The 20929-nt window shown below is 43.1% G+C and overlaps 1 protein-coding gene across 2 annotated transcripts in view; it reads left to right on the top strand.

Moving 5' to 3' along the window:
• Positions 1-20929, top strand: part of pals1b (protein associated with LIN7 1, MAGUK p55 family member b) — a 30656-nt gene that overhangs the window by 7379 nt on the left and 2348 nt on the right. For both annotated transcript variants that reach the window (XM_080454196.1, XM_080454195.1), the window contains exons 3-12: positions 2194-2402; positions 6333-6410; positions 9139-9264; positions 11100-11261; positions 11563-11640; positions 11762-11945; positions 13304-13372; positions 13972-14043; positions 17466-17627; positions 19255-19457. In XM_080454196.1, the coding sequence (XP_080310322.1) occupies positions 2194-2402; positions 6333-6410; positions 9139-9264; positions 11100-11261; positions 11563-11640; positions 11762-11945; positions 13304-13372; positions 13972-14043; positions 17466-17627; positions 19255-19457 (1343 nt within the window). The remainder of the gene's footprint in view (positions 1-2193; positions 2403-6332; positions 6411-9138; positions 9265-11099; positions 11262-11562; positions 11641-11761; positions 11946-13303; positions 13373-13971; positions 14044-17465; positions 17628-19254; positions 19458-20929) is intronic.

The raw sequence follows: 20929 nt of genomic DNA, 5'->3' as shown, positions 1-20929 counted from the left end.
ATCTGTAATATGTGCCTCTGAGGGCCGATAATTACTCAGCTTGTTCCATATGCAGGTCAAATGATTAACCTATCTCAAGGATCAGCACGTCCCTCACACACACAGAGGCTCTTATCACCTCCACTGGGAGGTCTGTCACTGATAACATTAATCTACAAGCTGTTAAAATCCCCTCCCTAATTTATGAATCCTAGTCTACCATTAGCTATTTAAGCACACAGCATTCAAAACAATGGCGTGAGTCACGTCACGTCACGAGACTAGACTTGCTTCAGTTTGCCATGTTTGCCATGATTCTGTGAATCAGATGTAATGTAAAATAGTGACTAATTGAGTTGAAATGAGATCAGCATGGAGAACTAAACGACCTCCCACCAACTCGAATAGTGACTAATTGAGTTTATGAGATCAGCATGGAAAACTAAACGACATCCCACCAACTCGAATAGTGACTAATTGAGTTGATAGGAGATTACTGTAAATGACCTCCCACCAACTTTAGTCTTATTATGTTGTCACTTGTTATGTTTTAGCCGTCAACTTTGTATTCTCATTGAGATTAGTAAATGTTTTGCTACATCAAGGACATTCAGTAACAATACATTAAAGTGGAATTCTCTATCGATCAGTAATTGATGAGGCAAGAGGAGTCTGAGACGATATTCAAGGTGATGATGGATATGTTTTGATGGATATGTTTTAAAGGGATAGTTAACCCCCCAAAATGATCGATCAGTCACCCCATGGAGACTTGAATTCATGGACATTTTTTTGTTTTTGTCGCATTCCTAAGCCAATAATTTGAATTTGACCGGCAGCGGTTCCGGTAGGAGACACAAATATTCTCCTTTTGTGTCTCCTACCGGAACCGCTGCGTACTGGTCCGCTGGTCATCAAATTATTGGCTTAGGAATGCGACAAAAACAAAAAAATATCCATGAATTCAAGTCTCTATGGGGTGACTAATCGATAGAAAAAACGGGGGTGAACTATCCCTTTTAATTGTTTGATATACATGATATCATGAGGAGAAGTACAATAAGAACATTGCAATTAGAACTGCAGACTCACTCCCAATCTTCTGCTGTAATCTGAAGACTCACCTCTTCAGACTCCACCTCAGCCCGTAGCACTTGCCCTCCTGGCCTTGACGACCTTGCAGGATTATGCAACGGCTAAAATGTCATTTAGATGATGCATGTTATGTAGACAGATATGCCAGGTCATTGTTGACCTGGCGTCCTATAGTGTGTATAGTTTCTTGGTTTACGTATGTATTAGTTATTATTAGATTATTGGTTAACTTACGTATTACTTTATTATTAGATTACTATTTTTATGCATTTGATGTATTATGATGTATTATCTTGTGTCCTTGCTTACTGTAAATCGCTCTGGATTAAGAGCGTCTGCTAAATGCCTAAACTGTAATAACACTCAGTGGTTCGGTAGTTCTGCCAAAGAGCACAGGGATCAGACCATAGTTAGACTAGCTGCTACAAGGACAAGCTGAACCATAACAAGACAGGCTGTACCAAAACAATTGCCATCAGCCCTAGGGTAGACATCTTGGCTCCTGCAAGCTACAAAATACATACTGTATCATGTCATATCATAAGGTACTACAAGTGAAGGTTATAAGTATAAAGGTTAGATATAAACAACCATAATAACAATATAATTTAATTCTACCAATTAAACAGATAATTGAACATGAATACATGATAATCTTGATTATTTTGTGGAATATAATCACGATTATTAATAATGATCACTGAGTACCATGATTCTTTTTCTTGGGATGGAAATATGCTTTTTTTTGCTCATCATGCATATTGCTGCTATGTCTTTGTTCAAATGGCCTCTTTATTGTCAGAAATCTCAGAAACTGAGTTGCATCATGGCAAGTGTCAAAGCACCATCTGTCTCTTTTATTTAGCATACATCTTAATCTCCCCTAAATTTCCTGCCACCACCTCCGCACCACCACCTCTATCTTAACCACTTAAACCCTCTATACATGGTGAAACGGACCTGAGTTGCAACTGTACTTGGTCTGCTGTTCTTTGCTTCTACACTGGCAAATCTTGTAGATGACGAATGTTCCCCCCCAGAATAGGGGGGTTGGGGTTCAAGTGGTCATTGTTTTTGTATCGTCTCTGTAATCTCGACATCCCTCTCTGCGTCCCACAGAGCTGGAAGACTTGCTGCAGGCTTTGCAGTCGGTGCAGCGCTGTCTGTTGGATGCCCAGAGCCAGCAGGATGCTGAGCTGGTGCTGCAGCTGCTCACCAGGGAGGACTTCCAGAACGCCTATACCGTCCACATCGCCGTGTCCCAGCAGATGAGCCGCGCCGTACCCGGCTCGCCCCTCACTGCCCAGGCACAGGGCCTGTGCCAGGAGGTATGCATCTTGTGGTACTATGCTATGGCTGTGTGTTTGGTCTGGAACAATGGTTCTTCTCAAACTGTTAAAATTTCAAGGACCCCCATAACTCTTGAGTTATACTTAATCTTGCTCATATAGAATAATCAAGCTCTTTTTTTTTATGAATCTTTTTTTATTTCTTATATATCAACGAATTGATGTGAAAAAATCGACTAAAAACTATTATTTGGATTAACCACTTAAACTTGATTAGACTTTGTTGTACAATGGTGGCGTACATTTAGAAAATGTACGCCATATTTAGAAAATAGCCGATCTACAAGCTCAGATTGTGAGCTTGTAGATCTGTTATTTTCACAAGATTTCTTTTCTTTTAGAATAATCGTTCATTAATCGTTATCAAGGCAAAATTTATCGTCAAATATTGATTTGATGTCATATCGCCCAGCCCTATGACACATTGATGATATGCCCTCCCAACGGCCGCCGTCTACCTTAGCTGACGGTGCTCATCGTCTGGGACTCGAGCTCAGAGAGTGACAAGAGAGCGAGAAAACCATCCCAGTGTTCATCACATCAGAGTCTGTGTTCATCTGCCACACCTGAGTCCCCTTTGAGAGAAAAAACACAAGCTAGTCATTCTCTACCGAATCAAAACAGCTGTAATTGAATCGTGTCCCCTCTCTGTGGCTCCCAGAGTTTCTGTGTGTTCAAATACCCGGCCTGTCATAGTCTCCCCCTGTTGAGCAGCGAGGCGTTGTTCTCTCAACTGACTGCATGTCTCTGACAGACTGCTCCCCACAATAAGCCCTTTGTTAGGATTACTGTCAACTTTTGAGATGTGTTCACGGGAAAAGAGTGTGTGATACAGGCTTTTTCGCTGTAGTCCAAGCGGCGCGTTGTGATTTCTGCTGATGATGGTGAGATGTGTTAAGAGTCAGCCTGGCGGTGATGAAAAGGCTGTTTTGAGCTCTGCAGAGTTCATTCAAGGGACAGCAAGCAGCACTGCTACACAATTGCTATTCTTTAACGATGACAGCACAGGCAGGGCGGCTGTAAGATGCAGGGCCTTGACAAGATGATCTTTTCCCCTACACACACACACACACACAAAACATGGTGCCTTCCTCCATCAAGTCAGTACGTACTGTATGTACGCTCACCCACCTGGCACAGCTTCCGAAGCGCTTAACAAGGCATAATATCTTGAGCCGCTGTGTGTGGGTGCGTGTGTGTAAACTAAGTGGCTGTGCCGCTGGACACTGCGATTGGCCCACGGGGCCAGCTAATCTCCCAGCAGCCCCGGCGCTGGCAGGCCTCGGTGGCATGCTGCAGGGAGGAGGGCCGCGGACAGAAAAAGCAACTATAGGGGGTTTACAGCAGTGTGGGCCGGTACGCACGGTGACGCTAGCGGAAAGCAGTAGGAGTGGGGGCAGTGCGTCAGCTCGTTAGCGAGAGCTTTGATTAGGGTGGATGAGCTAAGCTGCACATGCCAGACGAGTGGAAGGAGAGAGGGCGAGGGTGAAGAAATTAGGCCCATTATATGTGCTAAAGAGACACAACTAATAAATACAAATTTTAATGAATATGGTGGAGGGTTTCAAAGAAACATGAAATGGTTGTTTTTTTTAAGGCTGGTGCTTGCTGCAAGTCGAGAGAAGAAGGTCTGTGTTAAGTCTGTGCTCACAAATGGCCAGAAGTTATTTAAAACGCAGCATTCAACTGTGAGCTCATTATGTCTGTTTGTTTAACTGGCAAAAAGGACTTTAATTATCTGATTCTGTTATTTCTTTCCAAATGTATCAGCCGGTGCTTAATAACTCCCTTTACTGTGTGTGTGTGTGTGTGTGTGTGTGTGTGTGTGTGTGTGTGTGTGTGTGTGTGTGTGTGTGTGTGTGTGTGTGTGTGTGTGTGTGTGTGTGTGTGTGTGTGTGTGTGTGTGTGTGTGTGTGTGTGTGTGTGTCAAGTTGTATTCGGTTTGCTACTGTAGCCTATTCATCCTCGCAGGATGTCTTTCAGCAAAATGGGATGGTTATAAACAGGGGTGCAAATTTTTTTGTCTAGTTCTCAGGGGAGCACCTGGAGATGTTACTTGGTGCGCACCAAATAATTGTAAATAAAAGGTCCGGTGCCCCCCGGGACCGTTTTGTCAACGCGGGGGGGGGGGGGGGAGAGGGGTGCTGCGCGAGAAAAAAGGACGCTTCACCGGCGTGTCTGTGTGTCAGGATTCGAGGCCACACTCACACAATCACGTGCAGCATGCGTCCCTTCCCCCTCCGCCTAATGGCTGTGTATGGGGCCGACGCATGCTTTAGCGTGATTGTGCGACTGTGTCTTCAGGAAGTAAATTCCTGTCCCAGCGGTCCCAGCTGTTGGTACGCGAGAGCGCTTCCCTTCGTCTGATGTGCCGCGCAGCATGCATTTTGACGACGCATGCGCACCAGTTATGTGAACCCCTGGTTATAAACTCATATGTCTGCTCTGACGGGTCCAGTGGGGGAGCTGTTTAGGGAGTTTGCTGCTAATCTCCACCTCTCCCACCCCTTTGTAGCCAAACACCTTCCTGGAACTGGTCACGGCTTCCCATTTTTAGCTTCTTGTGAAACCATAGTTACGGTGAAGTACCGCCTTCTGAGCACTGGATGTGAAGGGAAAACGAATGCTCCTGAGCGAACCGCATCATTGAGACAGGACGTCCCTTGCAGAGTATTGCGTTTAGCGACATTTATAATGGACTATTAGATTTCAGTCCAAACAAGTTCATTATAAAGGTGACAGGACGTACTGTAGGATACTTTCCAGTCCAGGGGCCAGGGTGTGTGTGTACACAATAAAGATGATGCTGAGCAAAAATGTACACAAAGATTAGGATTCTTGAAAAGGATTACACACCTCTACACTTACACTGTGCAGGTGGTGTACGCAGATTGTACTCTGGCAACACACAGAGTCACGAGGAGAGATCATACAGGAACAGTTATGAATGTGATCTTTTTTTCTGTTCTTACAGTCAGTGTAGTAGACTGTGTTAATATAAGTACCATTGCAACATTCATGTTTGTGTATTACATTTTTTTAAATTGGTGTGTATAGATAATAATTTGCTACTTTACTGCCCGTTATATTTACGGGAAATAAAAATACATCTTAATTTAAATGCACCTTCTTCATGCTGGTGCAAATCCTTATGAATGAATGGGTTGATTATGTTTCTCACAGAAACGTTTTCTGAGAATGTCTCTCTGGACGTTAATATGCACTGGTCTAGTGGAAGGGGCACTGCAGTAAGAACGGCAGACAGCTCATAATCCATACATGTACAGTATAGTTATTATGATACACACATATTTTTTATGTCTCCTCTCCTGCCTCAGTGGCTGTGACACTTGCTTCGTGGGCATTGATTCGATGTTTGACCTCCCTTCAAAATCACACCAGCTTTTGATTTCTTACAAGTCAAACCAGCCTGCTTGAGTAGAAGGGACATCTCAGACACAATAAATTTTTTGAAAACATGAAATTCTCATGTTTCGGATACCACGCAAGTCAGGAATGATGAAGTTGGGAATGCAATGCATGCCCCACCTGGTTATGCAATACCAGTCTGTTGTTTTTGTCACTTTTATGCCCACATATGGGATTCTGTGTAAGGCATGCCCAAATATGGAGTCCAGGCCAGTTTATAACGTCATATTAATGACATCAGGGTACTCCATATATGGGGATTTGCGGATTCATCTATCTTACACAACTGCTTACACAAAACAGACCACAAGAGCCGGATTTACAGTAAATTAATATTTCATACATCACTAAGCAAATTGTGACACAAACGCATACAAAGAAAGAACATAGAATAATGCTGCTTAGTGACACAGCTGCTTGTACAGCTTTCGTCGCCATATTGTGCTCCCTTCCTAACTGTGTGTCTGTTTGTCCTCCCAGGTGCAGAGAATTCTCCAGACCAGTCAGCAGAAGGATGGCTTGGAGCTCAAAGCCCTCCTCACCAAGCCACATCTCCAGGTCAGCTGTCAGATTCCACATCCACAATTCACGGCCGTGAAACTTTACTGTCACACAAATAATTGCGATAATTATTTAATTGTGTTCTGGGCATTGAACATTCAAATAATAGCAAATCATTCTATCATTCTAGAATTTTACTCAAAAAAGTGTGCTAAAACATAACAAAACAAAGTATCCATTTGTTTGGACAGCTGGTATGCGCTGGGTCATAGAGTTCCCTCATTATAGATTAGCAATGACCTCCAGACTTACTCTGGCCAAGGCTGCTGTTGGCACAGCTGACATAACTGGATTCTAGTTTCCACTAACTCTGTCATTGAGGAAATAGATTGGAGAAATGTTTAGGAAGGTACTAACCTTTTCACGCTATGGATTGTGGTAAACATTTAGATACAAATTACATATTAGAACGACATTTTTCCTATGTGAATGGTTAAACATCCTGGGGGTGAATCTTGCGGGCAGGGAAAGGATTTTTCGGTTTGTTTTATGTGAATTCCACAACTGTGCTACTGTCATTGAGTAATGTAATGAATTCACGTACACATGTATTTGAATGTTTCTTATTTTAACAGTGAAATCTCGCATGGCATTGCTGTGCAGTGGCTTCAGGTGACATTACAAGACAATGTGCCTTTGTCAGCTGTAGTTTGAACTTGTCATGTCTACGAGAGATACATGGTCAGTGTTGAAATTATACCGGGAACCACAAGCTCTACAATTCCCGGTCCTTGTTTGCCTTAATTGCTGTCAAAACACTATAGAGCTTAATCAGTGACTTGTCAAAACATATGTCAGGGGATCAAGACAACATCCCTGTCATCCTCCATCAGAGAGCCCAGTAGGTGAGAAAAGAGCCCAGTAGGTGAGAAAAGGGCCGGGCGTACGGCTCCGGCAGTGCCCCCTAGAGTGATTTCACATGGAGTGTCCTGTCAGTGAGCGACCCCAAGGGTCTGGTGTGTCACTCCATGTGATCATGTGAACTACCAATCCCCAGTTGGCCCCCTAACCTCTCCGCAGAAGTGGATCCAATTAGCCAGCGATGTGAGCGCAAGTGAGGGAGCGGATTAGCCCTGTGATTCCTGCATGGTCTTATTGTGACCAACCCCATGGACAATCACATGGACAAACTAGTGGGGACCGAGGTACTGAGTTTGAGAGTGATAGAAATGTTTAATTGACCTCCCTCCTCTCTTCTAATCCCCCCCCTCCCCCCTCTCTCTTGGTTGGGGGGGGGGGGGGGGGGGGGGTCAAGAGTCTGCTGCCAGCCCGAGGAAGCAGAAGGTGTTTTGATGATTGATTGCGGCAGAACCTGACTCCTAAATACAGCAGAGATTAAGATGGATTGTGTGTACGCCGAAGCTGAGCTGAGGCTGCTCTCTCGCTGCAGGATAGAGAGACTAATTTGGACCGACGGTTATTAATTGTGGGGTATGCCATGCTTGTCACATTAAATGAAGTGAAGGAGTAATCTTTGCATTATTTCTGGCTGATGGCTGGATTTTGCTGACTGCTCTTGTTAAGTAGAGGGGGGTGTAATAGGTGCAAGTTTAAGCAAAGGGAGGAGAGACATGTTGGGCCCCATCTTGTGCTCAAGTCGCGCTACCCAGTATTTGAGGATTTAGCATTGCGCAAGGGGCTTTCCCGTGGCTGTGTTTCTATCTTGGGCCACCAGCCTTATCCCTAAAACACCTGCGCTACCCCTTACATTATGTATAGGTGTGGTTTGGGCGTCACATTAATAAAACCAATCAGCGTGCCAGGTGCCATTGCCTTTAACACATTGATTGCCAAGATCGCATCGATGCGTTCTTTCAAATCCATCGCTTGCGTGCCAGCAATTCAAAAGAACGCATTGATGCGTTCTTTTGAATTTTCATTGTTTAATCTGTGATCGCACGGCTCTGTTTATTTCTCATCAGCACTTTCGTTTTCCACTTACGTCACACTCACCCGGAGCCGGATGTATAAAAAAAAATTCATTTCCGGGTCACATTGTTTTTCTCCGGTCATTTTCGGCCAGAATAGGGAAAAACACGTTTTTTCACACGGTATAAAAAACGAACGGACAGCTCAACTTCTATTTTCTTTGGTCCGGGTGACTAACAGTCATCGTCTTCGTGTATCACATCGTTTTCAGGCCGATCAGCGTATCAGGGATTGTCGAAAACATAACATCCGGTGAATGACCGGATCTGACGTGGGCCTGTTTGGGAGGGGGCGAGCGAGGTGATCTCTACTGGTGGAACTGTTGTACGTGCTTAACACCACAATCAGAGAATTTATTTGAATGAAAAATTACAAAATTAAAAAAATACAAATCACGCAAATTGCTGGCACAGGGGTGAGTACATTATGAATAAACTCTGGCAGTCAATGTGTTAAGAGCCGGTGCAAATATGGGAGTCGACATAATGTCTAGTGGGTAACAACGCTGTACGATACCATGCGGCGGCAGCACCAGCTACCATGGCGCGCACAAGATAGGACTCGTTGGGTAACAACCACTACCTGCCAGTGTGTGTGGTGTTTTGTGTTATGAGCCACTAAGAGACTACAATGTCTACAAATCTCATTATCTCCCTCTGCCGTCTCCATTATTACTGTCAGTGTGTTTTTCTTTCAGTTTTCCTTTTTTTTACTGTGTGTGTGTGTGTGTGTGTGTGTGTGTGTGTGCGTGTACGTGTGTGCGTGCGTGCGTGCGTGTGTGTGTGTTATGTGGCAGGCCCTCATTCAGGCTCATGACAATGTGGCAGTGCAGGAGAAAGAGACGGATGCAGAGAACGTGAACCAGTACCAGGGAGAGACGGTCAAACTGGTACGGCTGGAGAAGACCCGTGACACTCCACTGGTACGAGAACCTCATCAGCCTCTCAGTTATGCTTGATTCATACTTGGTACATACGTGCGCACAAGGAGTAGCATCACGACACGTTGTGAGCTTGTTGATCTGCTGTTTTCGGTGTGCGACACGGCACGCAACCAAGAATAAATGAAAGCAATAAGCCACAAGAGGCCATGGTTTACCGTGGATTTCACCATGTAGTACAAAAGAATAGTAGCCTCGCGTGGCCAGACAATATCACACGACACACTGCGTGGATATTAGTCTGGTCCCTATCAACGATAGATTTTTTTCCAAGGGGCGGTTACAAAAAGATCCAAACGGACTCTATTGGTTAGACCTAAACCAATCAGAGCAGTGCTTCCTTGTTCACGAACTAATCAGAGCAGTGCTTCCTTGTACGTCATTGCTCCAAATAAGGTGATAAGCCCGCCCACATTTGGATACTGGGCCCTGGTTGGCTCTACACCACTGCGGAGGGAGAGAAGTGGAATCTCTATGGAGGGGGGCCAGACCTAATCTGCCGAGGGCTAAAGTGCGATGCGATTTTGCAAAGGCAGATTCGGCTGGAACCAGGCTAAAAGAATAGAGTCCGCACACTGGATCAGGCTTCAAAAGTATTTTTGATTACCACCCAGTTGATGTTGAGAGCCTGGTACCTCTTCCTCTCCCTCAGAATGAAGGACTGGAACTGTCCCTTTTAGAACAGGCATTATATTAAACTGGACAGTCTTTGGCGTGAGACCAGGGGTGCACAAACCTTTTCAACAGACCCCGAATGGTCGATCCATTCTTGTCACGACCCAACCCACTGTAGTGTTTATTCATAATCATTAAGTGACAATTAGTGGTTTGACTGCTGACAGCCATGTGTTTAATAATTTAAAGCAAAAGGAACTCGGAATGTGTTGGTCAAAAGGCTTTAGTGTACACTTGGGATTTTTTTTTTTTTTTTGTAAAAAAGCAACATTTTGCCCAAAATGTAGGCCTGTTTTTATAACGCTTTTTCAAGGCAACACCAAAGCTTTCTTGTCAAAAGTGCATAAAGAATGTATGAAGATGTATGTTTAGAAGTGAATACAGAACTGAAAGTGTTTTTTAATTACTCGGTGTGTGTAATTGCTGCTGTGCATAATTCTGCAACCCAATGGATATCTCTTTTGACCCTGACTCACAGTTTGCACCACTGGCTAAATGGGCAAAATGTATGAATGTCAAAGATGAATGCAAAGTTTAATAGCTGTCTCATTTAAATCGTGTTTAAAATCGAATCAAATCAGCCACTAAACATATTTGTTGGATGTTTCATTTCACATTATGTGATTTTATATTACGTCTTCAGATGGTCCATTAGGCGTGTCTGAGAAATATGTTGTCCTTTGAATGTGTCTTGCTACTGTATAATAATTACTCTGAGAATCACTGCATGTACAAATACACATAGACAGGCAGAGCTAAGCAGGAACAACATATGTCGAAATACATAAGAAGTCCTTAACTTAATTCCAGGCAAGAGGCTTTTCACTAGGCTATGCTTCACTGTTACCAGTATCACTAACAAGTCACCACAGTCAGTTACACATACATTATCATATTGTCAGCATTGGTGCTGAGTGCTGACACAAGGACACGTGATTCATTCAATTCCCGTCTTTTTCTGTACCAAGACTGTTTAGGTCTCGTTCTACTTTGTCACTACAGTCTGCTTTAGTTATGTGGAAACTATCCAGTATATCTTGCTCTGGATGATCATCTGTGACACGTATCTGTGTGTGTGCGTGCGTGCGTACTTGCGTGTGTGTGTGTGCGCCTGTGTCTTTGTGCACGTGTGTGACTCTCAGGGTGCAACAGTACGTAATGACGTGGACAGCGTGGTGGTAAGCCGGGTGGTGAAAGGCGGGGTGGCGGAGCGCAGTGGCCTCCTCAGCGAGGGAGACGAGATCCTAGAGATCAACGGTATTCCCGTCCGTGGGAAACATGTCAATGACGTCCACGATCTACTGGTGAGAGGACTATAGCAGTGACTCCCGCGTAATGACGACAAAGATGTTATAACCTATTAAGCCAAGTTATAAACAGTGATCTACTACAATGAAATGTTGCAAAAACTCTGCTTTAGATTTACCAGCCCAGAAGTAAGCGTAATCACAATTATATTTAGATATGGAAATGTCATCCCTGACGTTGTACTGTGTTGTACCGTATGATACAATAATTATAAGATGGGGACACAGTGACTTCCAAGTCCCAGTTAAAACCGTTAGTGTTCCACTGACAATTCATGTCACACCCTCTCCTCCGCAGCAACAAATGCACGGCACGCTGACTTTCGTCCTCATCCCCAGCTCTCAGACTAAACCTCCCCCTCACAGACAGACTGTGGTAAGTCTCTCTTAATGGTGTGTGTGTATGTGTGCGTGCGGGTGGGATTGGGAGTGTCTGCATACATGTGTGCAGGCATGCGATGGCCGACCTTGACACTGCTAACCCTCTCTGTTGTCAGATGCATGTCAGAGCCTACTTCGACTATGACCCCTCAGATGACCCCTTCGTGCCCTGTCGGGAGCTAGGCCTGTCCTTCCAGAAGGGAGACATCCTCCATGTCATCAGCCAGGATGACCCCAGCTGGTGGCAGGCCTACAGGGATGGGGATGAGGACAACCAACCCCTTGCTGGACTCATTCCAGGTAACAGTTAGACCCATGTCAATTATATATGTATGCATGGCTCATTGTATTATTAAAGGACACGTTATACCATGTTTGTCTACAGCCAGTGAACTATATCTAGAAACTATAAAATGTATGTAAATGTTATATTAAATAACCTAAGCCCATGTTTTATTTACATGTATTTATTTACATTTATGTTCAACAGTTATATTTGTGGTGTAAGGTGCTAAGATCTAACGCGAACCTTGTAAAATGCACAAAATTATCATAGACAGAATTAAACAATGCAGGCATTTTTATTGTATCTTTTACGATACATAAAAGCCTCCTTAGAAAGTATTTTGTGACTGATTAGCAACTTACTGGATACTAATGATCACAGTAAATGCCATCAATCTGGTACAACAAGCAGATTGAAACAAATGCCAACAAATACCGTAATGAATTAGTAATTAGTATCTACTATTTGACCCAGGTCCTGGTTAGATTGAGGACACTGTCTACTACTATCCTACTATGACTGGCTGTGATGAAGCCTTCATTTAATTGCATCTGTTTCAGACAGAAAAGACAGATAAATGAATAAATATAAATGCACATGACTACCAGGCTCATCAACAGTAGACACTAAAGACTTGTTGCCTGTCTACCTCTACACACACACACACACACACACACACTCACCAATTAAAATACATTATTGTGATCTCAGCCATCAAAGTTTGGCCTTGATAACATGGCCTCAAGTTTGCAGCTCAGCTGAGAATTACTCAGCTCAGTGTTTTGACCATCACTAACAGAAGTGTTGTAGCCTAAACCGTGGATGAACCGTCAGAACCCTGAACGCTCGCCACATATTGCCCCCAAAACTAACATCTTGAGGGATGAATAGCACTTTATCTATATTGTACTTTGAATGCATCAGCACTTATTGTTTTACCAATGTTGTCTGCTCTCTCTACTTTTTAATGTTTTTAACGGCCTCGCCTCTTTTGAATGTGTCTTATTGTTTTTAAATGTGAAGCACCACGAGTTGTGGAGAACGGTATTTTGCTCCCCTGTATGCCTAGTGTGTAATGGAAGTGACAATAAAACTGATTCTGACAGCAATATTCCGCTGTAATGACAGACATATTTAACCAATGTTCTTAGTGTAGGTTGTCCCTTTTCATTGGGCTTTTCAATCTGCTAGCACCAGGCTGTACCGGTACCGCTGCTGTGTCTCAAATTTATAGACCCACCAATGGCAATGCAGCTAAACATGGACATCACTGCCGTCTAACTAGAGGCCACGGTATTTAGTTTAGAAAAATGCGTAGGAAGTGTTCTCTTCATTGATCAGTCTCTCTTTGTCGCTCTTTTCCTTTTCATAGGGAAGAGCTTCCAGCAGCAGAGAGAGACCTTGAAGAATACCCTGACGGACAGGAGTCGGGAGCAGCAAGGTAAGAGGATAACGTTAAAAACTCGTGCACACCCTGCATATGCTTCGCATCATACACATGTAACACATTTTCAGGTTCATGAACGTTTCACTTGCACACCAAGTTCTCCTGTCAAAGTGACTAGAGTGTCTTTACAAAGTGAAATGATAATCCTCACTTTTAACCCATTAAGACCTGGAACAGTCTCATTTTTAGATTTGAGCTAAAAAGCATTATTTTACACTTTGGGCTATTCAAAAATAGCAGATATACAAGCTCATAGCGCGGCACCGAGTGCCGCGCTACGAGCTTGTAGATCTGCTATTTTTGAAAAATCGTGAAAATGTGTGCAAATCTTTGAATATATATATTTTTAAAGCGAACATTTTTAACTCAAATCTGTGCTTCTGGGGGTCCCTGGAACTAAATATTTTGATGGGGGTCCGCAGCCAAATACATATAATTTTGGGGGTCCTTGACATGAAAAAGATTGAGCACCACTGATATAGAAACATACGTTTTTCAGAAAACTGTTGAGATTTAGGAGACATGTAGAATCGGCTTCAGGTCTCAATGGGTTAAAGCTAAATCCTTTTCCTCCCCACTTATCACTACTGCAGGGAAGCTTTGGCAAGTAAAAAAGAGCAAGAAGCACAAGAAGAAGACCTCGTATAACTTCAACAGAAATATGGGTAAGTTCTCGTCACGTCTTCTCCCTTTTGTCTGGCTGTGATGATGGTGGTTGTAGCCGAGTGGATGCAGAAGATGTTAGAGGGTGCTCAGGTAGCGCAGGGGGTACACCTGTCCGTGTTTGCGGGAGGGAAGCCGGACAGGGATGGTGTTCTTTTTGCTTCACTAGTGACTTCTACAGGTTAGTCAAGGGTGCCTGTCAGCAAGGGTTTCCACACAACAAAATGTATATAAACGTCACATTAGATTGGACTATCTGGTATATTCGCAGTCAGACTTCACAGGCCACAAACAACACAACCAAAACTGCAATGACAAAGAGGAAACATTTTAGAGAAGTAGCAAAACTAGCATAATGAGTCAATAGAAAACGTAAATTGTAAACAACAAAATGAAAAACCACAGCTAGAAGGCTGGGTATATCCAATAGACTCTACACACGAGAATAGTATTAGTCAGTCATGTCCAAGAAACAAAACTATAAAATAATAATAACATAAATGTAGCCCAAATTAGCTTCTTCATGACGGATCAGTTCTCTGACTCGAGTACAGGTAAATAGACCTTGCAGCAGTAATCGAAAACCACAGTAAATGTGCTACAAAGCTGGAGTCAGCTGACCGGTGGGCGACAACCCTTTTTACAGGGGGAAGCTAAGCTATGGAGCTACGCTGAAGAATAGGCTACCCACCTAAGCCTAGAACCACAAGCCTAGAAACACACACGGCAAACAGAGCGAAGGAGGAACACCACTGTGAAAAGAGGTGCATGCAATCACAACAATAAAACAAACCTTTTAGGGCTGAGGACTACATAATGAAACCCCTGCAGCAGGTTGGCTGCACCAATTGGCTCCCTTTGACTCTGGATGAACAGCATGCACAGGACTGCCTTTTGGGGGAAGACAAACAAAAACAAACTTCTACAGAGTACAGAGAATATCAGTAGTGTGGCAGGGTAACGCTGTCCAAACGTGGCTCTATAGAGTAGGGCATTCACAGAATAGTCGAATATTCGAATATTCGAATATCAAACCGACTATTCGACTATCAAACCACTATTCGACTATTCGAAAAAAAAAAAAAAAAAAAGCATTTTTTTTTTTTTTTGATTTTTTTTTTTTAGTGGCTTTTCTAGAGCAGACACGCAGCTGTGAGCTCTGGTGTGACGTCAACTCGCATTCCTTGAGTCAAGTCATCAATGTAATTGAAAAAAAAAAAATATATATATATATATATTAAAATTTTTAAATTTTTAATTTTTTTATAATCAAACCGAATAATCGACTATTCGAATACTTTTGGGTCGAATAATTCGAATACCATAAATCACTATTCGTTAATGCCCTACTATAGAGTGATTCTTTTTCACCTCCTCGAATGCAGGGCTGCTCGTCTTCACAGCAGCAGTGTAGTCGGGGAAAATCAATAGCTACTTTCTTCTGTATGAGAGGGGCCTTGGATGGCCTTCCGTAGCATCTCGTCCCGGTCTTGAGTTTAGCGTACTTTCATAATAAACACGCGGGTGGTTCCCCTAGTGATGGCTTTGCTTGATGACCTTTTGGACTCTGTCCAGGAGGGGAAATTCTTCTAGTTGTAGGATTTCTTTCAGAAGTTGGGAGACAGACTGCGTGGTTGCCTTTGTTTTAAGCCCCTTCGTTCACTAGTCGTGTCAAGTGCCTGATAGAATATTTTCGGAGTTTGCATGTCAGCTGTGGCTTTTTTGTGACGTGGCTTTTTTGGCCTGTGTACTGGAGTTGTGGCAGCACACAGGTTAGCATTAATATTGCACTGCATATCGGATGTCAAGGAAGTGAGTTATTGCCTGTATCTCTCTGTTTACAGGGGAATCCAGTGTTCATTGGATTGGATGAATCATATGTAATTTTATGTAACTATACATTACCTTTTAAATAGTATAATTCTACTACTAGCTAAGTTATGCCATAAATGTTCCTGGTGCAACAGATTGTAGTTACAAACTAACTAGCAGTTACCTTACCTCCGGTAGGGACTATACTCCCTAACTTATGACTGAAGTTACGTTTAGCTGGTGCAACCCAGCCCAGATGGTCCTCAGTTTGGATAAATGCACCTTCTGTGAACAGCTGAGCAACAGCAAATCTGCCCCAGTGAAGCTGCTCCTAACCCTGTCCCACACAGGAGTGGAAGACTGGTTATACTGGGGCAGATCTCGCTGAAGGTGAATGAACAACAACTGTGTGAACATGAAGAGAGGTGTTGGTACAGCATGCATGCTCAGTAAAACCCCACCCTGCATAGATGAAGGCTAAATCTAGGTCTTTTCACTCTGACACCTTATCTGTCAGTGATTCTGAGTTGAGAAGCTCCCCCCCACACACACACACTGCCGTTGTTAGTAAGCCATGTCACTCTCACAGCATTCTTCCCAGACATGGTGTGCCACAAGTCAGATTAGCCCCATCCTCACATGCAGCATCACAGGAGGCACAAACAGGTGGCCAGCATGAGTCTATAGCTTGATAGAACCTGTTGCGTTACTGGTTCTCTCTCTCCTCTTTATCTCTCTCTTGCACACGCAAACGCACGCACGCACGGAGCTGTTCAGTGGCCAACAGTAAAATACATCAAATGCACTGGGAAGCTCCCAGGGGTAAATGTGTGTGTTTGTACTGATGTGGAGCAGGGCATTGCTGGAAAATGGCAGGCATACTCAGCAGAATTTCTCTTTACAACGAAAGGAGGAAGATCACACACACACACACACACACACACACACACACACACACACACACACACACACACACACAGACACAGACACACACACAGTCATAAGGTAACCCCTCCAAGAATATACAGTAGCTGCTTATAAAACCTGAAAATAATATAGCTGCACAGTCTACACAATTTTGCATCAATAATTGATGACTACAGCCTATTTATTACCAGTAGAATCATAAAATCATAAAATGTATCGCAACAAATACAGAATGTTGACTAATACCGTATACAACATAATGGGCAGCTGAGATAAGATCTACTCAATGTTGGAAGGATGGGAGGATGTTGACTGCTTGCCTACCCCCTCTTTCTTCTATACCCCTTCTTCTTTTTCAGCTTATGTTACCTTAGTTTACACAGATCTGATCATCATGTTCTGAATAAGGCTGACCATGCTCCTGGTCTGTACATTAGTGCAGTGGTTTTCAATTGTTTCGTGCCCAAGGCAATACATCTCAAGGCACGCACTTCATTAATGTGATGCGTTGTCTGCTTGAGCTGCTATTTTAGCAATTTTTTTTAAGTGTAGTGTGTAGTTGTGGTCACAAAATCCCAAGGCACGGTCTGGACTGTTTTCTTAGCACACCAGTGTGTCTTGGCACACCGTTTGGGAACCACTGCTGTAATCACATCTTAAACACCGTCCCCAATTCTCTTCTCAGACCACGATGACATTCTGACCTATGAGGAGATGGCCCTCTACCACCAGCCGGCCAATCGCAAGCGTCCCATTTCCCTGATTGGTCCTCCAAATGGCGGACAGGATGATCTACGGCGGAGGCTGCTATCCATTGAACCGGATAAGTTTGCTGGCGCTTTGCCACGTAAGTCAACTCATTGTTAAAGCCAGGCATGGATACCGGTATAAATAGTATTGTTATACTTCCCCTGGAAGTGCACAAGCTTATGGTCTACATATAGCACCATTATCCAAAGTGCTTTACAATGTGCCTTACATTCACACATCAACGGCAGAAGCAACCATTCAAGATTGCCTTGTTGCTTGTCAGGAGCAATACTGTAAGGGGTTAAGTACTCGAGACAGACTATTGACTCACACAATTTTCAAATGCTTCAGTCATGCAGTCTAAAATTAGCGCTGAAATTATAGCCGTGTTTTCACCACAGTGCCAGTATATTACCGGCAAAAACAATTGTAGGGAATGGCAATGGGAGAGACCGTTTTCACATGGCCTCCTTGGGAGTAAAAGTGCTGGTAATGCAACCATTTTCATTATCGTCTCATTTGTAACGACATAGTATTTAATACTTGCGCGACAGGCTTGTAACTTTAGTCCATTGAAAGAACAGAGGAGAAGCAAAGTTTTCTCATTCCTTTTCTCTGAATCGCTCATTATCACGAGGACGCAGGGGTTAACAGGTGGAGTTGGCAGCTCTGCTTCTAGCCTAAAATCTATTCAAGACGACATATCTTCAAATGTATAAACTCATTCACTGCCAGAATAAATAAATGAGTAAATAAATGTGTACCTTTTCAAGTAGTCACAGGATATTTATCTCCAGTTTGATCAATCCCCTGATGGTTGCTAATCACGGAGGGTTTCACTGTACTTCCGCGACCTCCCGTTGGCTTGCTATGGGTTGTTGAAAATAGCATGTCTCGCCAAAAATGCATAGTAAAACACAGGAGCCGAGATACAGGCGATTTCCCAAAGACGTTAAACAGGAAGTAGATGGAGTAGTAAATCTTGGGATCACGTGATCTCCTGCTTCTGTGTGTATCTGGGGATCAGCGTTATCCGGAACAGTGATTTTCAACGTTTTCACTACAGGGAAATTTTCATTTCGCCAATACATGCCGGAAAAATCACTAGGAAGTTTGCTCACATGACATGGATCTCATGTGAAAATACGGTATGTGGACTGGAGAAACTACAGTGGATGTCCGCCTCCCACCCCACTTCTGTTTCGTCTTTGCAGTCGCATAAATTTGTCCCACTGTAAATTACATTAGTCGAGGCATTATAATAGCTGGCTGCTTAGCAGAAATGGACATACAAAAATATATTTTAAATATATTTTTATATATGTTTTCGTGAATGGAAATGTCAAACGGATGACAGCTTCCGTTCGCGGCTTTCAGGACGGTGTAGTTACAGACTATATACAGTAGCATTCAAAGATTGTGGAATATTTGTCTGACTTGGGAGACTAGGGCTTCAGTGAATTGCAGACCACCTCCTACCCAATGAGCCACTGCTTTCTTTATCTATACTAGATGCACATCTAGATGCACACTCAACATTAAATTACTCCAATGTACAGTCTCTGGATAATGAAGAAAGAAAACTTCAGTTACCTCCAAACTCAAAGCCAACTTGGTTCTTCATCCGAAGGACACTCAGATGTGAAATTTAGCCTACAGCTCAAAATGTCAGAACATTAGGTCGGATATTGACTCACTGTTTGTTGTTCTTGTAACACCTACAGACACCACCAGGAATCCAAGGATACATGAGCGGAACAGTCGGGACTACCACTTTGTGAGCCGGTCTGCCTTTGAAACGGACCTGGCCACGGGGAAGTTCATTGAGTCGGGGGAGTTCGAGAAGAACCTGTATGGCACCAGTACCGACTCTGTCCGACATGTCGTCAACTCAGGACGCATCTGTCTGCTTTGCCTGCACACCGAGGTAGGAGTGTGTTTCTGCATGTTTGGTATTTTGCAGTCAAACCAGGAAAGTGAAAACTCATGATTTCACAATTTTCACCTTAGTTTGGTTCTAAACCTAACTCTTACGTTAACTCTCACCTTAACTTCACAGAAGACTTCATGACCTAACCCTCTAATAGAGATGAGAGAAAAAAAATATTTTTGCAGTCTTGAGGGATATCATATTTTCAGAGATTGTTTTCAAGATATAAACATTTTTGATAATTTGGCATAGCCAAGAAGTGGAAATGTTTTAAATTCCTGTGCTATTTATTTTTATTCTTGGTTGATATAGAGCACCGAAGTCCTGACGTCACTCGTTCATCCCCAGGTTTGCGGAAGTAATTTCTCTATGGAGAATAACATTGGGTCATCTTAGAATCGTCTCATATAAGCATTGTGGTCCAAAAATAAACACCGCGTGTCGGCGTTATTGTCAGGGAGGAGGTTCTGTATCGTTTATCATAGTCAGTCACTTATATTTGATACAGTCTGTTTCTGGCGAAAATGTAACTAATTCGGCGGAAGTAACATTAGCGTTTTCTCACCGTCAGTTGATGCTTCATATGTTTATGTTTATGTTTATGTTTGACGCGATATTAAATACGTCTATGGGATTCAGAACGGGGGTGGAAAACTGCGAACCAGGTAGACAAACAAAGGATGTGTAAATGACGTCAGACTTCGGCGGTCTATAGTGCCACTTTTATTCAGAACTGCGTTTTCAAACTCAAAGAAGATCTTTATTAGAGTGGATATGAATTCTATGATAAAGGCCATTTCAAGCATAAATATGAACTGTATTTTGTCCCAACCTTTGGTGTAATTGATTCTCCAAAATATTGTACACAGAAACTTCATCATTTCATCATTCTGAACCTTTTTTTCATTTTCTTTATTTCATGTTATCCTACATATAATTAAGGAAAATCAGTCTCTGTGTCACACTCTTTTTCGCATTTTCCTCCTCACTGGCTTGAGCAATTGATCTGAACTTGCACACAGGCATTGACCATTATCATTATGCAGACCGTGAGGAGGCCTGTTTTTCACTTTTCCCAAATTCAAGCTGTTTATTATTGTTAGGAATATATTATTATTATTATAGGGCCACTATGGATATTTTCCATAGCACTCGCACACACATTGGCACGTGTCAATGTGCGTTCCAGGGATGCGGACAAAAACTTCTCTCTCTTTGTTCATGACAACGTGTGGAGCTGCACTTGCACACACACACACACACACACACACACACACACACACACACACACACACACACACACACACACACACACACACACACACACACACACACACACAGTACCGTGTGTGTGTGTGTGTGTGTGTGTCTCACTAGCTGTGCTTAATCAATGGCAATGCCATTAACATGCAACATGCAATTTTGCTGTAACATACCTTTTAATGGGCATTTGGGAGATAAAAGAAACC

Source organism: Gymnoscopelus braueri (genome assembly GCF_963280865.1).
Source record: "Gymnoscopelus braueri genome assembly, chromosome: 16".
In the NCBI taxonomy this organism is placed as follows: Eukaryota; Metazoa; Chordata; class Actinopteri; order Myctophiformes; family Myctophidae; genus Gymnoscopelus; species Gymnoscopelus braueri.
This window is presented reverse-complemented; position numbering and strand designations above follow the sequence as displayed.